At 45.7% G+C, this 16,896-nt stretch overlaps 1 protein-coding gene across 3 annotated transcripts in view; it reads right to left on the bottom strand.

Annotated features, from left to right (window-relative positions):
• Positions 1-5,593: 5,593 nt before the first annotated feature.
• UBXN8 (UBX domain protein 8) overlaps positions 5,594-16,896 on the bottom strand; it is a 78,040-nt gene continuing 66,737 nt past the window's right edge. For 2 of the 3 annotated variants that reach the window (XM_040325340.1, XM_040325341.1), the window contains exons 7-8: positions 8,754-8,828; positions 5,594-6,134 (exon numbers count right to left, since the gene is read on the bottom strand). In XM_040325340.1, the coding sequence (XP_040181274.1) occupies positions 5,970-6,134; positions 8,754-8,828 (240 nt within the window). In that variant the 3' untranslated portion in view covers positions 5,594-5,969. The remainder of the gene's footprint in view (positions 6,135-8,753; positions 8,829-16,896) is intronic. The other variant, XM_040325342.1, reaches the window with a different exon arrangement.

Raw genomic sequence — 16,896 nt, 5'->3', positions numbered from 1 at the left:
AGGTAGAGCCATTGGATGTGTCAAGGTCTGGTTGTAGGGGGACATTGAAATCCCCGCCTAAAATGAGGGTACCTCTTTGGAAGGATGTAAGTTGATAAAGGGTCGAACGGAAAAAGGGAACTTGTTTTGTGTTGGGGGCATAAATATTCGCTATTGTGTACATCACATTGTGTATGGTACCCCGCAGGAATATGTATCGTCCCTGAGGGTCCCTCTGAGTATCTAGGATTTCAAAAGGACAGTGTCGAGAAATTAATACCGACACTCCCTTGGATTTTGCCTTATTATTGGGGGCGTGAAACACCAGTGGGAAGTTTCTATCAGTTAATTTGGGTATTGTATCTGCACGAAAATGTGTCTCTTGGAGGAAGGCTATGTGTACTTTTTCTTTTTGTAGTAGAAAGAGTAGACGAGACCGTTTTTCGGGAGTATTCAATCCCCTGATATTCAGGGAATATATTTTAATGCGACTCAGAGGTCCCGCTTTCTGTGCAGGGGGTAAGGGGGGTGATACCGGGATCATGTCTGCAGCGCACTAAATCTGATGGGAAAAGGAGAGGAACTGTGTTAGGCAAGGGGCAGGATGGGAAGTATACCGCCCTCAGGTGCGGTCAACAATGGCAAGTACAATGTTGGTAGAGCGGGCCGGGCGACCCGTAAGTTTTAGATACCGATTAAGTGGTGAAGAGTAATTCACTCACTTACTATTTACAAGGAACAATCGGAAAATTACAGTGGGTGCGAGACCCCCGGGACCCCACCACAATCCCAAGAGCACCCACACACCCCTGTTGCGGGGTCAGCCAAGCCAGCCAAGGGGAGAGAAACACAATTACTGAAGTTTTACCTATGAGTTTCTAGCAAGATTTTTAAACAAGTAAATAAATGTAACCAGTATTAGCCAAGCCACCTCAGAGTGGATTCAGACTGAGAGAAGACAGGGAGCTTATTAAAGATGTAATAGGTACCAATTTTGTTAGTGACCTAAGGCAGATCACAGTCAGTAGTTAATTTTGGATCGAAAGGGGTTTCTCAGTGTGAATCTCACATTCTGATCAATGCAAAGAAAGAAAACTTTTTCTTATCCCATAAGGAAGTGTAATCAAGAGAACCTGTTTAACAATTAGAAAATACTATATAGTCGCTAATAACATTGAAAGTGATCCATTTCAAGACTACAACTTAACCGGGCCTGTTCTGCAGTCTCCCATGCGGGAGAAATGCCAGTGGTGCGGATATGCTGCCGAACACACCCGGTCAAAACTGTTTACCTGTTACCGTCGATACTCCAGGGTCTCGGGGAAGCAGTGACGAGATAGAAGGGAGGAGAGGGGCCCGAGAAACCCTGGGTCTCTGTTAACACAGGTATGAGAACCTAACTGTGATTGGTTTTGGGTTTGAAGTAGAATACTAAAGTCACACTACCCCAGTGTAGTGAAGGACAAAATGACTCAAACAATGGAGGACGAGATGGCAGTCCAATGTTCTTTGGTTGAGATACATCTTAAGTGACCCTAAAGCAAGATCTGTGGTCAGGAATTTTCCACTGTCGACCCCAGAGGGAAGATTATGTAGTTAGGCCCCGTAACACCAGGTAGTGTGAAAAAAAAAAAAAAAAAAAAAACTTTGTGATCTAAGTGAGCAGGAGAGAGGTATCTCTCAGTATCGGGGACAACGATGAGGGGTGAACTTGGTAGGGCAACGGGGAAAACTTTCCCATTAAGAACTCAAGAGAAAGGGGTAAAACGAAGCATGTCAACAAGCAATTGATGAAACTATCAGGGGCTGTTGTATGATCTAGATCAGTGTCAAGTCCATTACTCGTTCTGATCTCTTCTGGCCCTCCTGGCCTCCGGTGGGGTAATTTGGTCTTGTTCTCGTCTTACTCCAGAAGAGTTCTGAGGGGTTCTTGAGTTAGAGGGAGATCTCATCCTGCGGAACCTGGTGGCTTGGGTTTCCATGGGTGTTTCAGGTGGTTTCCCTCTTCTCCCAACTGACCGGCGGTAGGGTGCGTACCAGTCAGGCACTGAAATCGGTGGCAGGCCTAGTGTTTCACAGAACCTGGGCAGGTCCTCCGGCACTCTCAAAGAGGCATTGCGACCTTGGTTTGAGGCTGCCAAACAGAAGGGGAATTTCCATTTATACCTAATGTCTTTTGACCGCAGCACCTCCAGCAATGGTTTAAGATCGCGCCTATGTTGCAGGGTGATTCCTGAAAGGTCTTGGTATAATTGGACCGGGGTTTCACCGCAGTACAGTCTCTGACCCCTGGCCCTACTCAGGATTTCTTCTTTTAGTTTGAAATTAGTCATACAACATATTATGTCCCTAGGGGGGTCTGTATCTCTGCCCCTTGGGCGCAGGGCACGGTGTATTCTCTCAAAATCGATGAAGGTTTGAGGGGGTTTACCTAGAATCGAATTGAGAAGGGAGGTGACTTCTTTTTGGATTTGCTCTCCCTCAATTACCTCAGGCATACCTCTCACGCGAAGATTCCGGCGTCGGCCTCTGTTGTCTAAATCTTTCAGCTGTCGATTCACTTCCCTCAGCTGGAGGGTATTGTCATCTATCTTTCTGGTGGATTTTTGTAGAATTACTTCGTGTTCATCCGTTATCTGTTCAGTAACTGACACCCTATCGGCAAGAGAGCGCAGGTCTATGCGGAGTTCTGCTATTGCTGCGGCAAGGGTGTCCTTGATATCTGCCGCTACTGCTCTTAAGTCAAGTAAATTAATTTGTTGTGTTCCAGCACTCCCGGTGCCCGCCATAGCCCCCATTGCTTGAGAGGATATCTCTGGTTCTGGAGCTGTCAGCACAATTTCTGTGGGAGAGTGTGAAGGTGCTTGAGATGTACTCTGAGTACGACCCCGGCGGGTGGGTGCCATGCTCTCTTGGGAAATGCGATGTTGATCCGTGATGCTATGTCCTGCTACTCCAGTGTGTTCTCTGGGAGACCGGTAACGAGATGCCGAAGAATGGCGTGATGAGGTTCCCATACTCGCCGGTACCCGAGTGGAGACGGAAAAGGACAACAGAATTACTTTCTTTTTCCCCGGGCAGTCTGTACTTTTGTATACTGCAGTTTCTCCTTACGGTATGTTGCAAGGGGGTATATTGCTGTTTGGCAGTGAGGATATTGAGTTTACTCAAGGATATTATCGGCCACCAATGGGTTGTCCAAGCGGGCTGACAGAATTTGCGGATTTGCCCACCCTTTCATGCCATGCGTGGCGTATTGCAATTAAAGTTCTTCCCCTGCCTTCCTTTCAGAATGGTTGGTGGGTTAATAGGGGGTCTGAGGTGCCGGGCAAAGAGAGCAGAAAAGTATCTCCAGGAGGAACTTAATGTTCAACTGTATAGGGTGAGGGCCGGGATTGCGGACCAGCAGGCATTTCCTCCAAGGGGGGTGATGTCTTGACCATGTCCCCAAACCCCTCTGATCCCCACTTCTAGGGATATTGTGGTGAAAGACCGTCAGCAGTGTTAAATGTGTTCCTCAGAAGCCTCCACAGGGAGGACCAATATGGCCGCCGACACCGGGTGTGTATGCCTAACTCAGGGGCTTGCAGGTAAGTATTACCTGGTGCTGAGGGCGTCCTCGGGCTGTGCGGTCCCCGGTCCACTAGGTAGTGGGGTGTTCAGGAGCAGGTGAGCACTGAAAACTCTGCTGGGAGCCTTCACTGAGGGGACCAAGATGGCCGCTGCGTCAGACTGGGGGCCGATGCGGCCTATCGGCGGGTCCGTGAGGTAATGGCCGTCGTTCGGTGGTGTCCCCCCAGACAGCGCGGTGCTCGGTCAGGCTGAGGAGGGATGTTGAAGAGCACTGGGGGTCCGTTTGGGTCGTGCGGCTCCAACTCCGGAGGTGACAAGATGGCCGCGGCTCCGTGACTAGGCCGAAGCCGCGGTCTTTCCTGAGGTGCGTCCCCGGGACCGGGGAATTCGTCTACGGTGGCCGCAAAAAGCACTTTTTTTGTGCAATACGTGACACGTCCGTAGGCAGAGGGGTCCTCTCAGGCTCGCAGGGTGGTTTCCTGGCACTTTGGAGGCAGGATGCTGTCGTGAAAGCTGATGTGCTTTCTGAGGCGGCAGGAGCTTAGAGGTTAGGCGTCCATACTCTCCGCCGGCTTGGCCACGCCCCCGTGCTTGCTTATTTTTTCATTAATGTGCACATTTAAGTTTAATGCAATTTTCTTTGTGCTAGTTTTTTACATGAACATGTATAGCGCCTTATTCTTTATTTTATAATTTTACACAATTTAGTGATTTGTTCACTTTAAAGGGGGCAGCTGTTTGGTTATATGTTCTTATCCCCAAAAGGCTCCATTTTTTTGGTATACATTTTTTCATTCTTTGGGGATGTGCCTGAACAGCAATTGTTAATAGCTTCATTTGGTATAGGGAAAAAAAAAAAAAAAAGGATTCACTTACCCAGTTCTCTGCCCTGCAGCAAGATCAGTCCCTGCAGCTTCTTTTCCACCATGCTTTTAGCAGTCTAGGATCCTGACCTCATCAGGACAAAAGCAGAGTCCATGGCTCTGCCATGGACATCATGATGCCAGGGACAGTACACTGGCGAAAGCGTAGGGGACCAGAGGATCAGGTAAGTAAAACCTTTTCTCCTCTACCCTTGACAATATGAGCTATTAACCCCTATGGTGCAGTTGCAGCCCTACTGCAAGGGATAATTTTTCAGTTGCCCAAAGTTGGGATTTGAGTAACTGTTAGGCCCCGTACACACGACCGAGTTTCTCGGCAGAATTCAGCCAGAAACTCGGTCGGAGCTGTATTCTGCCGAGAAACCCGGCCGTGTCTACACTTTCGGCCGAGGAAGCCGACGAGGATCTCGGTGAGGAAATAGAGAACATGTTCTCTATTTCCTCGTTGTTCAATGGGAAATTTCGGCTTGCCGAGATCCTCGGCGGCTTCACAAGGAACTCGACGAGCAAACCGATGTGTTTTGCCCGTCGAGTTCCTCGGACGTGTGTACGGGGGCCTTACTTTATGGTATAGACCAGGGGTCCTCAAACTTTTTAAACAGTCTACTTCACTGTCCATCAGACTGTTGGGGTCCGGATCAATGCAGCCTCTCCAGTGCCCATCAATGCAGCTAGTCTTTCCAGTGCCCAGCAATGCAGACAGCTTTACCAGTGCCGAGCAGTGGTCTGGGTAAATGGCCCTGGATGTAGTTTGGGGACCCCTGGTATAGATCATAGGTTATTATACATAAAGCAAAAAGGTGGTCCAACAAAATAATGAGGGGTGATCCTTTTTCCAAATCAGTGATTCTGTTTTTGAATTTTCTGACTTGTTGGCGGTATATCTTTATCTTGGGTGTTATAAGTTGCACTAGTAAATACAGCTAGTGAATAGAAAGACTGTGTCTTAATTTCAGGCGGCAAAGGAACAAAATGTGATTATTTTAAAAGGGGGGGGGGGTGATTCTTTTCTAAACCCACCATACTGTCTGCCTGACAATATAACAATTTGACCAACTTACCCATAATTATCTTGCTTAAAGGCTGCCTTGGGGTGCACGATCTGTGTGCATGTCCGTAATCAATGTCTTTCAAAAAGGCAGTCAGCACCTCCAATCTAACAAATAAACAAACTTTAATTCTGGAAATAAAATCATCACAAACTGTTGTAGTAAAATCATGCTCAAGCCAAATAACACATTTAGATCTTTACCAGTTTATTAAAAAAAAATGCATACTTGAACATTGAAAGTGATACAATCAGAATTGACAAGGCCAGCAAGTAATAGTATTATGGAATGCCAGCTTATTATGTGATTTTTTTCACACATTTACAAAGGTGCCAAATAGACCTGAATTGTGTAAATGGCCCCAGCTCTAGTGTCATGTGCTGATATCGCAGCAGGATAGTCTGCCGCAGTCCAGTATCAAAAATACAATTTTGTAGGGCTTGTTGAACCCCAAGTAGGGCCACAACAGTATTAGGTTCATATATTACAGTACATCTTTTTCTTCAACATTCAAAACTGTATGTTTTGTAATGCCGATATTCTCCAATGTAAAATCTTTTCTCGGTTCAAGATAAGATTTAGGAATTGATGTGCAAATTGTATAAAATACAGGATGGTATCCAATTTTCATCATCCAGTCCAACAATACCTGCAAAATAAAAACCATAGAAAGTCTGTTGCAATTTGTAAAACACAACTATCACAAAAAATGTCCACGTTTCTGTCATTTATACAGTGAAAGATGACTGCTATCTGCAAACTGACAATTCCATATTCAAGTCAAGGAACCCAGAGAAACACACATCTTTTTCTTGTGCTTTTGCCAATGCCATGGATTGAATGTTGTTGAGGGACACCAGTTCCTTTCTCTTCTCCTATATGGTTTCTCTAAATAGAACTGTACAGGCATTGAACTTGCTGCTGTGTTTTTCTTGGTCATTCTTTAGGGGCAATGGGTTTTCTGTATCGACTTAAGAATGCAGCTATTGTATCTGATTCTTCTGGCTGTGGATTGTTATTCTCCAGGAATGAGTCAGATCTGTACAGATTATTCATAAAGAATTGATGTAGAAAAATAGAAGTGACGGCAGAAGAAAAGGATGTATAGATCTATGTGTTTCCCAAGCATGGTTGAATCCACTTACTGTTGATTAAGGCACAACTACTTATTCGCTAAAATAATACTTCATAGTGTTAGTTTTGAACCTTCTTCCTGCTAGCTTGAGGTCATATCCTGTGTTCTTAATTTTAACTTCATATTGATTTATATCACCCCTTTGCCTTCTTTCCTCCAAACAGTACATATTAAGTTCCTGAAGTCTTTCCTGATATTTTATGCCTCAGACCTTTCACCTATTTTGTTGTTTGTCTCTGGACTTGTTCTATCTTATCTTTTTGTAGGTGAGACCTCCAGAACTAAACACAGTGGGGTTGATTTACTGTAACTGGAGTGTGGCTTTGCATAAAAACCAATCAGCTTCCTTTTTTTTTTGGTCAAACCTTAAATTTAGAAGCCGATTGGCTACCATGCAGAGCTGCACCAGATTTTGCACTCTCCAATTTTAGTATATCAACCCCAGAATTCTAAATTAGGTCTAACTAAATAGGGGAATCAGGACCTCCTTCCTCCTGCTGGTGACCTGTCTAGTAATGCATCCTTAAACTCCATTTGCTTTTTCCACTGCATGGCCACACTCTTTGCTTATCTTCTGAAATAAGTACCCCCAAATAGTTTTCCTTTGTAGTGCTGGTCAACACTGCAACCCCGATATTGTACTCAAGTGATTATTTTTCCCTAGGTGCATGATTCTACATCTGGAAACACTGAACTGCGCTTTCCACCACTTTGACCAATTTCCCAGCAATACAAAATCCTGCTCCATGTTAGACACCGCCGGGGATATCAACCCTATTACATAACTTTGTGTCTTCAGCAAAAAAAAAAAAACATACCTTAACCTAAAGTTACATCACTTACAAATAGATTAATTAGAATAGGACCTAGTACAGAGTCTTGTGGTATACCACTAGTATGTATGTAGCTGCATGTATCCGTCAATGTCACTGAAGCAATATATAGCACTGTAGCAGCAGCCCCTGACTAATTATGGATATGTTTCCTGTTTTATGGGCAGCAACAAGTGTGAGCCAGGAAGCTGAGGAAATATTACTGGTTTGAGGTTACCTCAACTGACTGCACAAAGCATAAGACAAAAAGTAAAAAATATATTTTCTGTAGGTTCTTGACAAAGAATGAACTGACAGTCTTTATTCAACACAGTCACCAAATACATTATACATGTAACATATATCCCCAGTTCTATTTTCATGTTAGAATGTATTTAAAGTAGATGTTCTATTCATTACTATGTGGCTAGTACCCACCTACATTATGTGCTGCCGCTCACCACCTTCTTAAGAAATAGGACATGTGCTACAAATATCTGTCAAAGTACATTAAGCAGGTTTATTGAAATTAATGGTATCAGTGTGATTCTGCTATGCTCAGATGTGAACAGAGCCTTATGCCGCGTACACACGATCGGTTTATCTGATGAGAAAAGTCTGATGGACCGTTTTCATCAGACCAAACCGATCGTGTGTGGGCCCCTTCGGTTATTTATCCATAAGTTAAAAAAATAGGAACTTGTTTTAAAATTATCTGATGGATAAAAAACCTATAGAAAAAAACGATCGTCTGTAGGCATGTCCATCGGTTAAAAATCCACGCATGCTCAGAATCAAGTCGACGCATGCTTGGAAGCATTGAACTTCATTTTTTTCAGCACGTCGTTGTGTTTTACGTCACTGCGTTCTGACACAATAGTTTTTTTAACTGATGGTGTGTAGGCACGACTGACCATCAAGACAGCTTAATCGGATAACTGATGGAAAAATCCATCAGACCGCTTTCATCGGATTGACCGATCGTGTGTACAGGGCATTAGGATTACATAGTATGCAGATGATGGGAGCCTTTAAAACATGAAAGAGGAGCCTAAAGCTCTACCTACAGGCTTGAAATTAACAAGAAAATATAATTTGTAATATTTCATATTTATCTGACATAAAAACATTTTTTTTAGTCCTGACAATACTCAAAAAAAATATAAACAAAGCCACTATACATTCCCTTCAACTCTGGGTAATAAATTAGTTCTGGGATCTCAGATCTGTACGATCGTGTATTAGTAGCCAGACATATATGGATCAAACACCATAGTAACTAACATTTGGTTATGTATCAGAGGTTTCTCGCAATACTTACAAGAGAACTGTAAGACTTGTAAAACCGTCTTTTAAAAACACGCCCACTAGGACACCGTAAAGCAATGCTGACCACCTTTAGGAAAGATGACATTACATTAATCCTAGCTAAAAAATTACAACATTTTTTATATTTCAAAATATTCAAGAATGTTACCAAGGTTTGTCAAAATCGAGAGTTTGAGGACTGGAACGGTTATTATTGTAGGGTGTTAAAGCACTACATTTAACGTTGCTGTAAGTGTTATATAATAAAGGACAATTATAATACAGCGCAATGCAGTGGCCGACTATCTCTTTTCATCTCAGTAGTAGGGTCAGTCCAATGAAAACATGATTTTCTTTTTTATCTACACTAATACAATCCATCAGGCTTATTGGGCTGTTTTAGTACAATGCATAGCCCAAGTAACCAATCAAAATATTCTCTCTGGTCGGATAATAATAAATAGGATTCTAGCTGTCTCCTGTTGGTTACAACAGTTTGCACAATATTAGGAGTTATTGCCAGATTAGTCAATGAATGTTATGAGACAGTATTGACAAAATTGGAACTGATCATTTTTAGTTTTCATACTTGCAACAGGCCTTAGCATGTCCAAACTGACCAAACAATTTTGTAAATGTGTATATACTGTATGCACAGCCTAAACTGTTAGATTTGTTTTTGTGTGGTGGATGCCTCACGGCTCCACACACCGCTTCTGCATCTCCTAAAAGACACTGAGACGAAAATGTTTGAAATATAGGCATGGGGAAATAGAATAGCAAGGGGATAGGGTAACCTGTATATTTGGGCAGGGGAGACTTGCTCCTGATGATGTCGGAGTCTCCAGAATTCAAAATTGACAGGATGCTGTCAAGATCCCGAAGGTTAGGGAGATGCTATGGTTAAGATGTAATTGTCTGAATAGAGAAAGGTGTTCCAGTAGAATTACCTACGCTTTAATGCTTTCTCTTTGCATCTGCGGAATCATGCGAAAGATCCAGATATCTGCTTTTCAAGACTCAAATTAATCTTATTTGGCAGTGGAAGAAAAAAACATTTATACAGTGATCAGTGCTAAAAATAGCCACTGATTACTGTATAAATTAGACTGGCAACAAAGGGGTTAACACTGGGGGGCGATCAAGGGGTTAAGTGTTCCCTAGGGAGGTGTTTCTAACAGCGGGGGAGTGTACTAACTGGGGGTAGAGGGAGATTACTGTTCCTGATCACTAGGAACAGACGATCTCTCTCTACTCCCCTGTCAGAATGGGGATCTGTTTGTTTATATTTACAGATCCCTGTTCTGGCTCTCTGCGCATTGGCTCCGGTGACGCAGCCGTGCCTTCTATTGCTTATAAAGCTGTCAATGTACACCTACGGCGATTCACACAGCCATGCAAACCTGCCGCAGTATGACGACAGCTGGTCGGCAAGCAGTTAATCTGTTCTGTACGACAGCTGCTGATGCAGGAAACATGAAATCCATAGTTTTCCCAAAACGGGGACTGATTGGTGGTAGCATGAACAGAATTATTGTATGCAAATTCGACACAAAAGAGCAAGGCTACCCAGCTATCTTGAGCAAGTGGGGGGAGAGGGGAAGAGAGAGAGAGAGAGAGAGAGAGGCAGAGAGAGAGAGAGAGAAGGGTCAAGAGAGAAGGGGCCGAGAGAGAGAGAAGGGGCAGAGAGAGAAGGGGGGGGAGAGAGAGAGAGAGAGAGAAAGAAGGGGGAAAAGAGAGAAGGGGGCAGAGAGAGAAGAGGGCAGAGAGAGAGGGGGGCGGGGCAGAGAGAGAGGGGGCAGAGAGAGAGAGAGGGGAGCAGAGAGAGAGGGGGACAGAGAGAGAGAGAGAGAAGGGGCACAAAGAGAGAGAAGGGGGCAGAGAGAGAGAAAAAGACAGAGAAGGGGCAAAGAGAGAAGGAGGGGCAAAGAGAGAGGGGCAAAGAGAAAGAGAGAGAGGGGCAGAGAGAGGGAGAGGGGGGCAGAGAGAGGGAGAGGGGGCAGAGAGAGGGAAGGGCAGAGAGAGAGAGGGGGCAGAGAGGCAGAGAGAAAGGGGGGAAGAGAGACTGAAAGAGAGAAGGGGCAGAGAGAGAGAGAGGGGGCAGAGAGAAAGAGAGAAGGGGCAGAGAGAAAGAGAGAAGGGGCAGAGAGAGAGAGAGAGAGAAGGGGCAGAGAGAGAGAGAAGGGGCAGAGAGAGCGAGAAGGGGCAGAGAGAGCGAGAAGGGGCAGAGAGAGAGAAGGGGCAGAGAGGCAGAGAGAGGGGTCCGGGTCTGGTCAGTGCTCAACTCACTCAATTGAATGGTCTGCGGGGGGCTTTAATGTGGCTGTCGGTTGCTTGTTTAATCTTCCCGCTCCCTCTTGCTCTTCATGGATGCAACGCATGGGCAGGGAGAGAGGGACGGAAGCAGTGTGTATCACAAACTGGCTGAGGAGCAGTGTGCAAATCCCCTCTTCTAGGGCATCTGCATCGAGCCGGCTGTCACCCGCTGCCCACACAGAGATGATCCAGAGGATGGAGCGACTCCTGTCCCCGCCGACCAGCCTGACCTTTCAGTAACCTATCAAAGCGGCAAAGGAAGTGCTCTGTGCTACAGGTGGTGGGTGACACCGGCAGTAAAACACTAAAGCACCCAGCAAGCTTCCACCATCCCAGCCCAGTTCACCCCCGAATTGCCACCTCGGCCTATGGTAGGGCCGGCAGTACAGCAGTGCTTAAAAGAATGGCTGCACTGTGTCCATGGCTGTGCCCTCATGAGTACATGACTCTCCTCTGTACATAGCCCTACTCTGTACATGGATGTGCCCTGCTCTGTACATGGCTCTCCCCAGTACCTGGCTGTGCCCCCTGTGTAGGTAGGTATAGGCTTGCGTACATGGCTGTGCCTTCCTGTGTAGGTAGGTATCGGCCTGTGTACATGGCTGTGCCCCCCTGTGTAAGTAGGTATGAAGGTGACTTACCCCTCACATCGTCTACCTGCAGTACAGGCCCCCGGCTCAGGCCTCCTCTCAGTAGCAGTACATATGCCCGCATTTATATTTATATTTATTATTTTTCTCGTTAATTGATCTATCTCCTTGCGTCCAGTAAATTCAATATAGAATATGACTCATCATTTATTTTATTATAATTAATTATTTATTATAATTAATTTCTATTATTATTATTAATTTTAAAATTAAATTTGTTCATATAATTATCTTCCCGATCCCCTTTTTGTCCACTCCTTACCCTTTTTTCCCCCTTTTTAGCGGTTATATTCATACATATCTATCGTGTAATTGTGTACAGATTTACAAGACTGTATAAGTTTATAGATAAATATACGTTTTTCATCTCACGTTTAATATTAATTTGTAAATTTAATTTGTTTGTTCGAATCATTTACACCCATTCTCCATATCTTTAGTTCGGGTTGTCTCAATTAAGCTGATTTCTGTCAATTAAGCAGAGCGCTTTTAAGTCCCGTGTCCCTGTTTCCTTCTCACACTTGATAAAGGAGCGTGCATGCCCATTGTGAGCTTGGTGCATGCTCTGAAACGCGTTGTGCTTCTTTCCCTGTGGTTCTTCCCCTCACCTTGCTGACGTCACACGCTAGTCGGCGTCCTCACAGCACGAAGCTCCGCCAGTCTGTCCCGGACTTTAAGATCTACGATCGGGACCCCTTCCATCAGACATCGCAGTGTCTCTGCCTGGTCATCTTACAGCTTAAGATGGCATCTGTTTGCAGGATCCACAGCGTGACAGACTCAGCAGGCTTCGTTTTTCTCCATCTCCCGGGGTGCTTGTTATCCATTGCTTAAATGTAAGTGTGGAATTACATGTTGCTGCCTTAATTAAATATTTGCACTCAGAGGCGCTTTCTTTTTGTATTTTTCCTCTCAGTAGCAGGACCACCATAGTAACAGATGATTAGCAGGGCCATGTCCTCTCTGTATGTCGGCCTATTTCCCTCAGCCAAGCGGCTCTCACTCCACATCCATCTCCTCAATGGTAGCAAACTGTAGGTGAAAGATGACTGCTATCTGCAAACTGACAATTCCATATTCAAGTCAAGGAACCCAGAGAAACACACATCTTTTTCTTGTGCTTTTGCCAATGCCATGGATTGAATGTTGTTGAGGGACACCAGTTCCTTTCTCTTCTCCTATATGGTTTCTCTAAATAGAACTGTACAGGCATAGAGAGAGAGAGAGAGAGAGAGAGAGGCAGAGAGAGAGAGAGAGAAGGGTCAAGAGAGAAGGGGCCGAGAGAGAGAGAAGGGGCAGAGAGAGAAGGGGGGGAGAGAGAGAGAGAGAGAGAAAGAAGGGGGAAAAGAGAGAAGGGGGCAGAGAGAGAAGAGGGCAGAGAGAGAGGGGGGCGGGGCAGAGAGAGAGGGGGCAGAGAGAGAGAGAGGGGAGCAGAGAGAGAGGGGGACAGAGAGAGAGAGAGAGAAGGGGCACAAAGAGAGAGAAGGGGGCAGAGAGAGAGAAAAAGACAGAGAAGGGGCAAAGAGAGAAGGAGGGGCAAAGAGAGAGGGGCAAAGAGAAAGAGAGAGAGGGGCAGAGAGAGGGAGAGGGGGGCAGAGAGAGGGAGAGGGGGCAGAGAGAGGGAAGGGCAGAGAGAGAGAGGGGGCAGAGAGGCAGAGAGAAAGGGGGGAAGAGAGACTGAAAGAGAGAAGGGGCAGAGAGAGAGAGAGGGGGCAGAGAGAAAGAGAGAAGGGGCAGAGAGAAAGAGAGAAGGGGCAGAGAGAGAGAGAGAGAGAAGGGGCAGAGAGAGAGAGAAGGGGCAGAGAGAGCGAGAAGGGGCAGAGAGAGCGAGAAGGGGCAGAGAGAGAGAAGGGGCAGAGAGGCAGAGAGAGGGGTCCGGGTCTGGTCAGTGCTCAACTCACTCAATTGAATGGTCTGCGGGGGGCTTTAATGTGGCTGTCGGTTGCTTGTTTAATCTTCCCGCTCCCTCTTGCTCTTCATGGATGCAACGCATGGGCAGGGAGAGAGGGACGGAAGCAGTGTGTATCACAAGCTGGCTGAGGAGCAGTGTGCAAATCCCCTCTTCTAGGGCATCTGCATCGAGCCGGCTGTCACCCGCTGCCCACACAGAGATGATCCAGAGGATGGAGCGACTCCTGTCCCCGCCGACCAGCCTGACCTTTCAGTAACCTATCAAAGCGGCAAAGGAAGTGCTCTGTGCTACAGGTGGTGGGTGACACCGGCAGTAAAACACTAAAGCACCCAGCAAGCTTCCACCATCCCAGCCCAGTTCACCCCCGAATTGCCACCTCGGCCTATGGTAGGGCCGGCAGTACAGCAGTGCTTAAAAGAATGGCTGCACTGTGTCCATGGCTGTGCCCTCATGAGTACATGACTCTCCTCTGTACATAGCCCTACTCTGTACATGGATGTGCCCTGCTCTGTACATGGCTCTCCCCAGTACCTGGCTGTGCCCCCTGTGTAGGTAGGTATAGGCTTGCGTACATGGCTGTGCCTTCCTGTGTAGGTAGGTATCGGCCTGTGTACATGGCTGTGCCCCCCTGTGTAAGTAGGTATGAAGGTGACTTACCCCTCACATCGTCTACCTGCAGTACAGGCCCCCGGCTCAGGCCTCCTCTCAGTAGCAGTACATATGCCCGCATTTATATTTATATTTATTATTTTTCTCGTTAATTGATCTATCTCCTTGCGTCCAGTAAATTCAATATAGAATATGACTCATCATTTATTTTATTATAATTAATTATTTATTATAATTAATTTCTATTATTATTATTAATTTTAAAATTAAATTTGTTCATATAATTATCTTCCCGATCCCCTTTTTGTCCACTCCTTACCCTTTTTTCCCCCTTTTTAGCGGTTATATTCATACATATCTATCGTGTAATTGTGTACAGATTTACAAGACTGTATAAGTTTATAGATAAATATACGTTTTTCATCTCACGTTTAATATTAATTTGTAAATTTAATTTGTTTGTTCGAATCATTTACACCCATTCTCCATATCTTTAGTTCGGGTTGTCTCAATTAAGCTGATTTCTGTCAATTAAGCAGAGCGCTTTTAAGTCCCGTGTCCCTGTTTCCTTCTCACACTTGATAAAGGAGCGTGCATGCCCATTGTGAGCTTGGTGCATGCTCTGAAACGCGTTGTGCTTCTTTCCCTGTGGTTCTTCCCCTCACCTTGCTGACGTCACACGCTAGTCGGCGTCCTCACAGCACGAAGCTCCGCCAGTCTGTCCCGGACTTTAAGATCTACGATCGGGACCCCTTCCATCAGACATCGCAGTGTCTCTGCCTGGTCATCTTACAGCTTAAGATGGCATCTGTTTGCAGGATCCACAGCGTGACAGACTCAGCAGGCTTCGTTTTTCTCCATCTCCCGGGGTGCTTGTTATCCATTGCTTAAATGTAAGTGTGGAATTACATGTTGCTGCCTTAATTAAATATTTGCACTCAGAGGCGCTTTCTTTTTGTATTTTTCCTCTCAGTAGCAGGACCACCATAGTAACAGATGATTAGCAGGGCCATGTCCTCTCTGTATGTCGGCCTATTTCCCTCAGCCAAGCGGCTCTCACTCCACATCCATCTCCTCAATGGTAGCAAACTGTAGGTGTTCTGTCAAATAATGTCTCCCATCGGATAATGCATCCGACGAACCACGCATGCGCAATGATGGCTCTGTACTGCATGCAATGGCATTTTACAACATGCGATGACACGGTACAGTATGTGATGGCATTGCACAACATGTGATGACACTGTACGGTATGCAATGACGCTGTACAACATGTGATGACACTGTACGGCATGTGATGGCATTGTACAACATTTTATAACACTACTTATGCGATGGCTTAGAGATTTGAAGTTGATTACAGCTGTGTACAGAGCGAGGCAGAATCTGACAGTCAGATTTTGCCTCTAAGCTTTATAATGTGTTCTATCGATTAATGCCCTCACGCTTTACAATGCCTCCCGTTGGATAGTGCCTCCGATGATCTGCAAATGCGCCGTATGCAACGTCACTGCAGCTGTTCTACCCATCATGATGGCATTCTTTTAGTCTGTAATACGAAGGCCGCGCAGGCGCGCTGCGTCGGCGAGATCAGTTGGTTTATTTGATGCCTGGAGAAGAAACCCCTTCTTGTGCACGAACTCGCGCATTGGGCAATACAGCCACCTATGACGCGGTTGGACTTTTTGATAGGTTGGAGATTTTGGCCATCTTCACTTCGTCTGGCCGCATGGAGGATACACTCTGGATGGGTGTCCACCCTGCAGATTCCCACACGCTAGAGTCATCAGCCTATGGTCATTAGACAAATGAACCCCTTTTCTAGTGTAGCACCCTGCTCCTATTGAGTAGGCGCTAGATTTAAATTCAGTGTTATCTGAGCTGTAGTTAGCTCAGAATGATTATGTTAATTGCTGGTTTCTGTGTCAGTTCAGCTGCGCTTTGCATTTTTTCCACTTGACCCTGGGTGTCGCTGTCATTTTGGGTCAAGGTTGGAAATACAGCATGCTGGATGTATTAAGTGTTTTCTTCCCAGAGACAACCCAGTGGGAGTGTTCCTGTCGCCAGGTATTCTGGGAGAGAATACTTAATGTACAGACACTGTTTATTGAGGAGCTGTGACCTGATGGCCCTCCTGGCATAAGGTGTGTCGTGGCAGTTCTTCTGCCTCGGGGCCTTCTGGCCCGAGGCTTCATTGCTGAAAGTAGGCCAAGGAGTCCTGGGGCCTTACTGATCCAGGGGTGGTCCTGTGCTGTCTCGCCTGCGGGGAGAAGCTGATCAATTGGAGGAACCAGGGGAGGAGTTTTCCCAGAGAGGACTGAGCAAAAAGGCCAGTGTGGAGACTGTTTCTCCTCTGGATTGAAGAGAGTACCCATGATCCGCAAAGCAAGGTATCTGAATCGCCCCTAACCCTCCATCCCTCTTCTTGAAGTTGTTAATAAACGCATTGGAAAAAATAAACCGAGTGTTTGGACAGACATTTGTGGATAGCTCTCCAATGTAACCCCTAGCGCTGATGGTAAACAGCGGGGTAGCGGCAGACCCAAAACTAACCAGCAGCTCCTACAGGGGTAGTGCTACACTAGGTTCTAGTCAATGTATTTGTGTAATGTTTCAAGCTCAGTCTCTGAAAGCAGCAATATTCGTCCAAAAGGAATCGGGCAATAACT

The sequence above is a fragment of the Rana temporaria genome, chromosome 1 (assembly GCF_905171775.1).
Source record: "Rana temporaria chromosome 1, aRanTem1.1, whole genome shotgun sequence".
NCBI lineage: Eukaryota > Metazoa > Chordata > Amphibia > Anura > Ranidae > Rana > Rana temporaria.
This window is presented reverse-complemented; position numbering and strand designations above follow the sequence as displayed.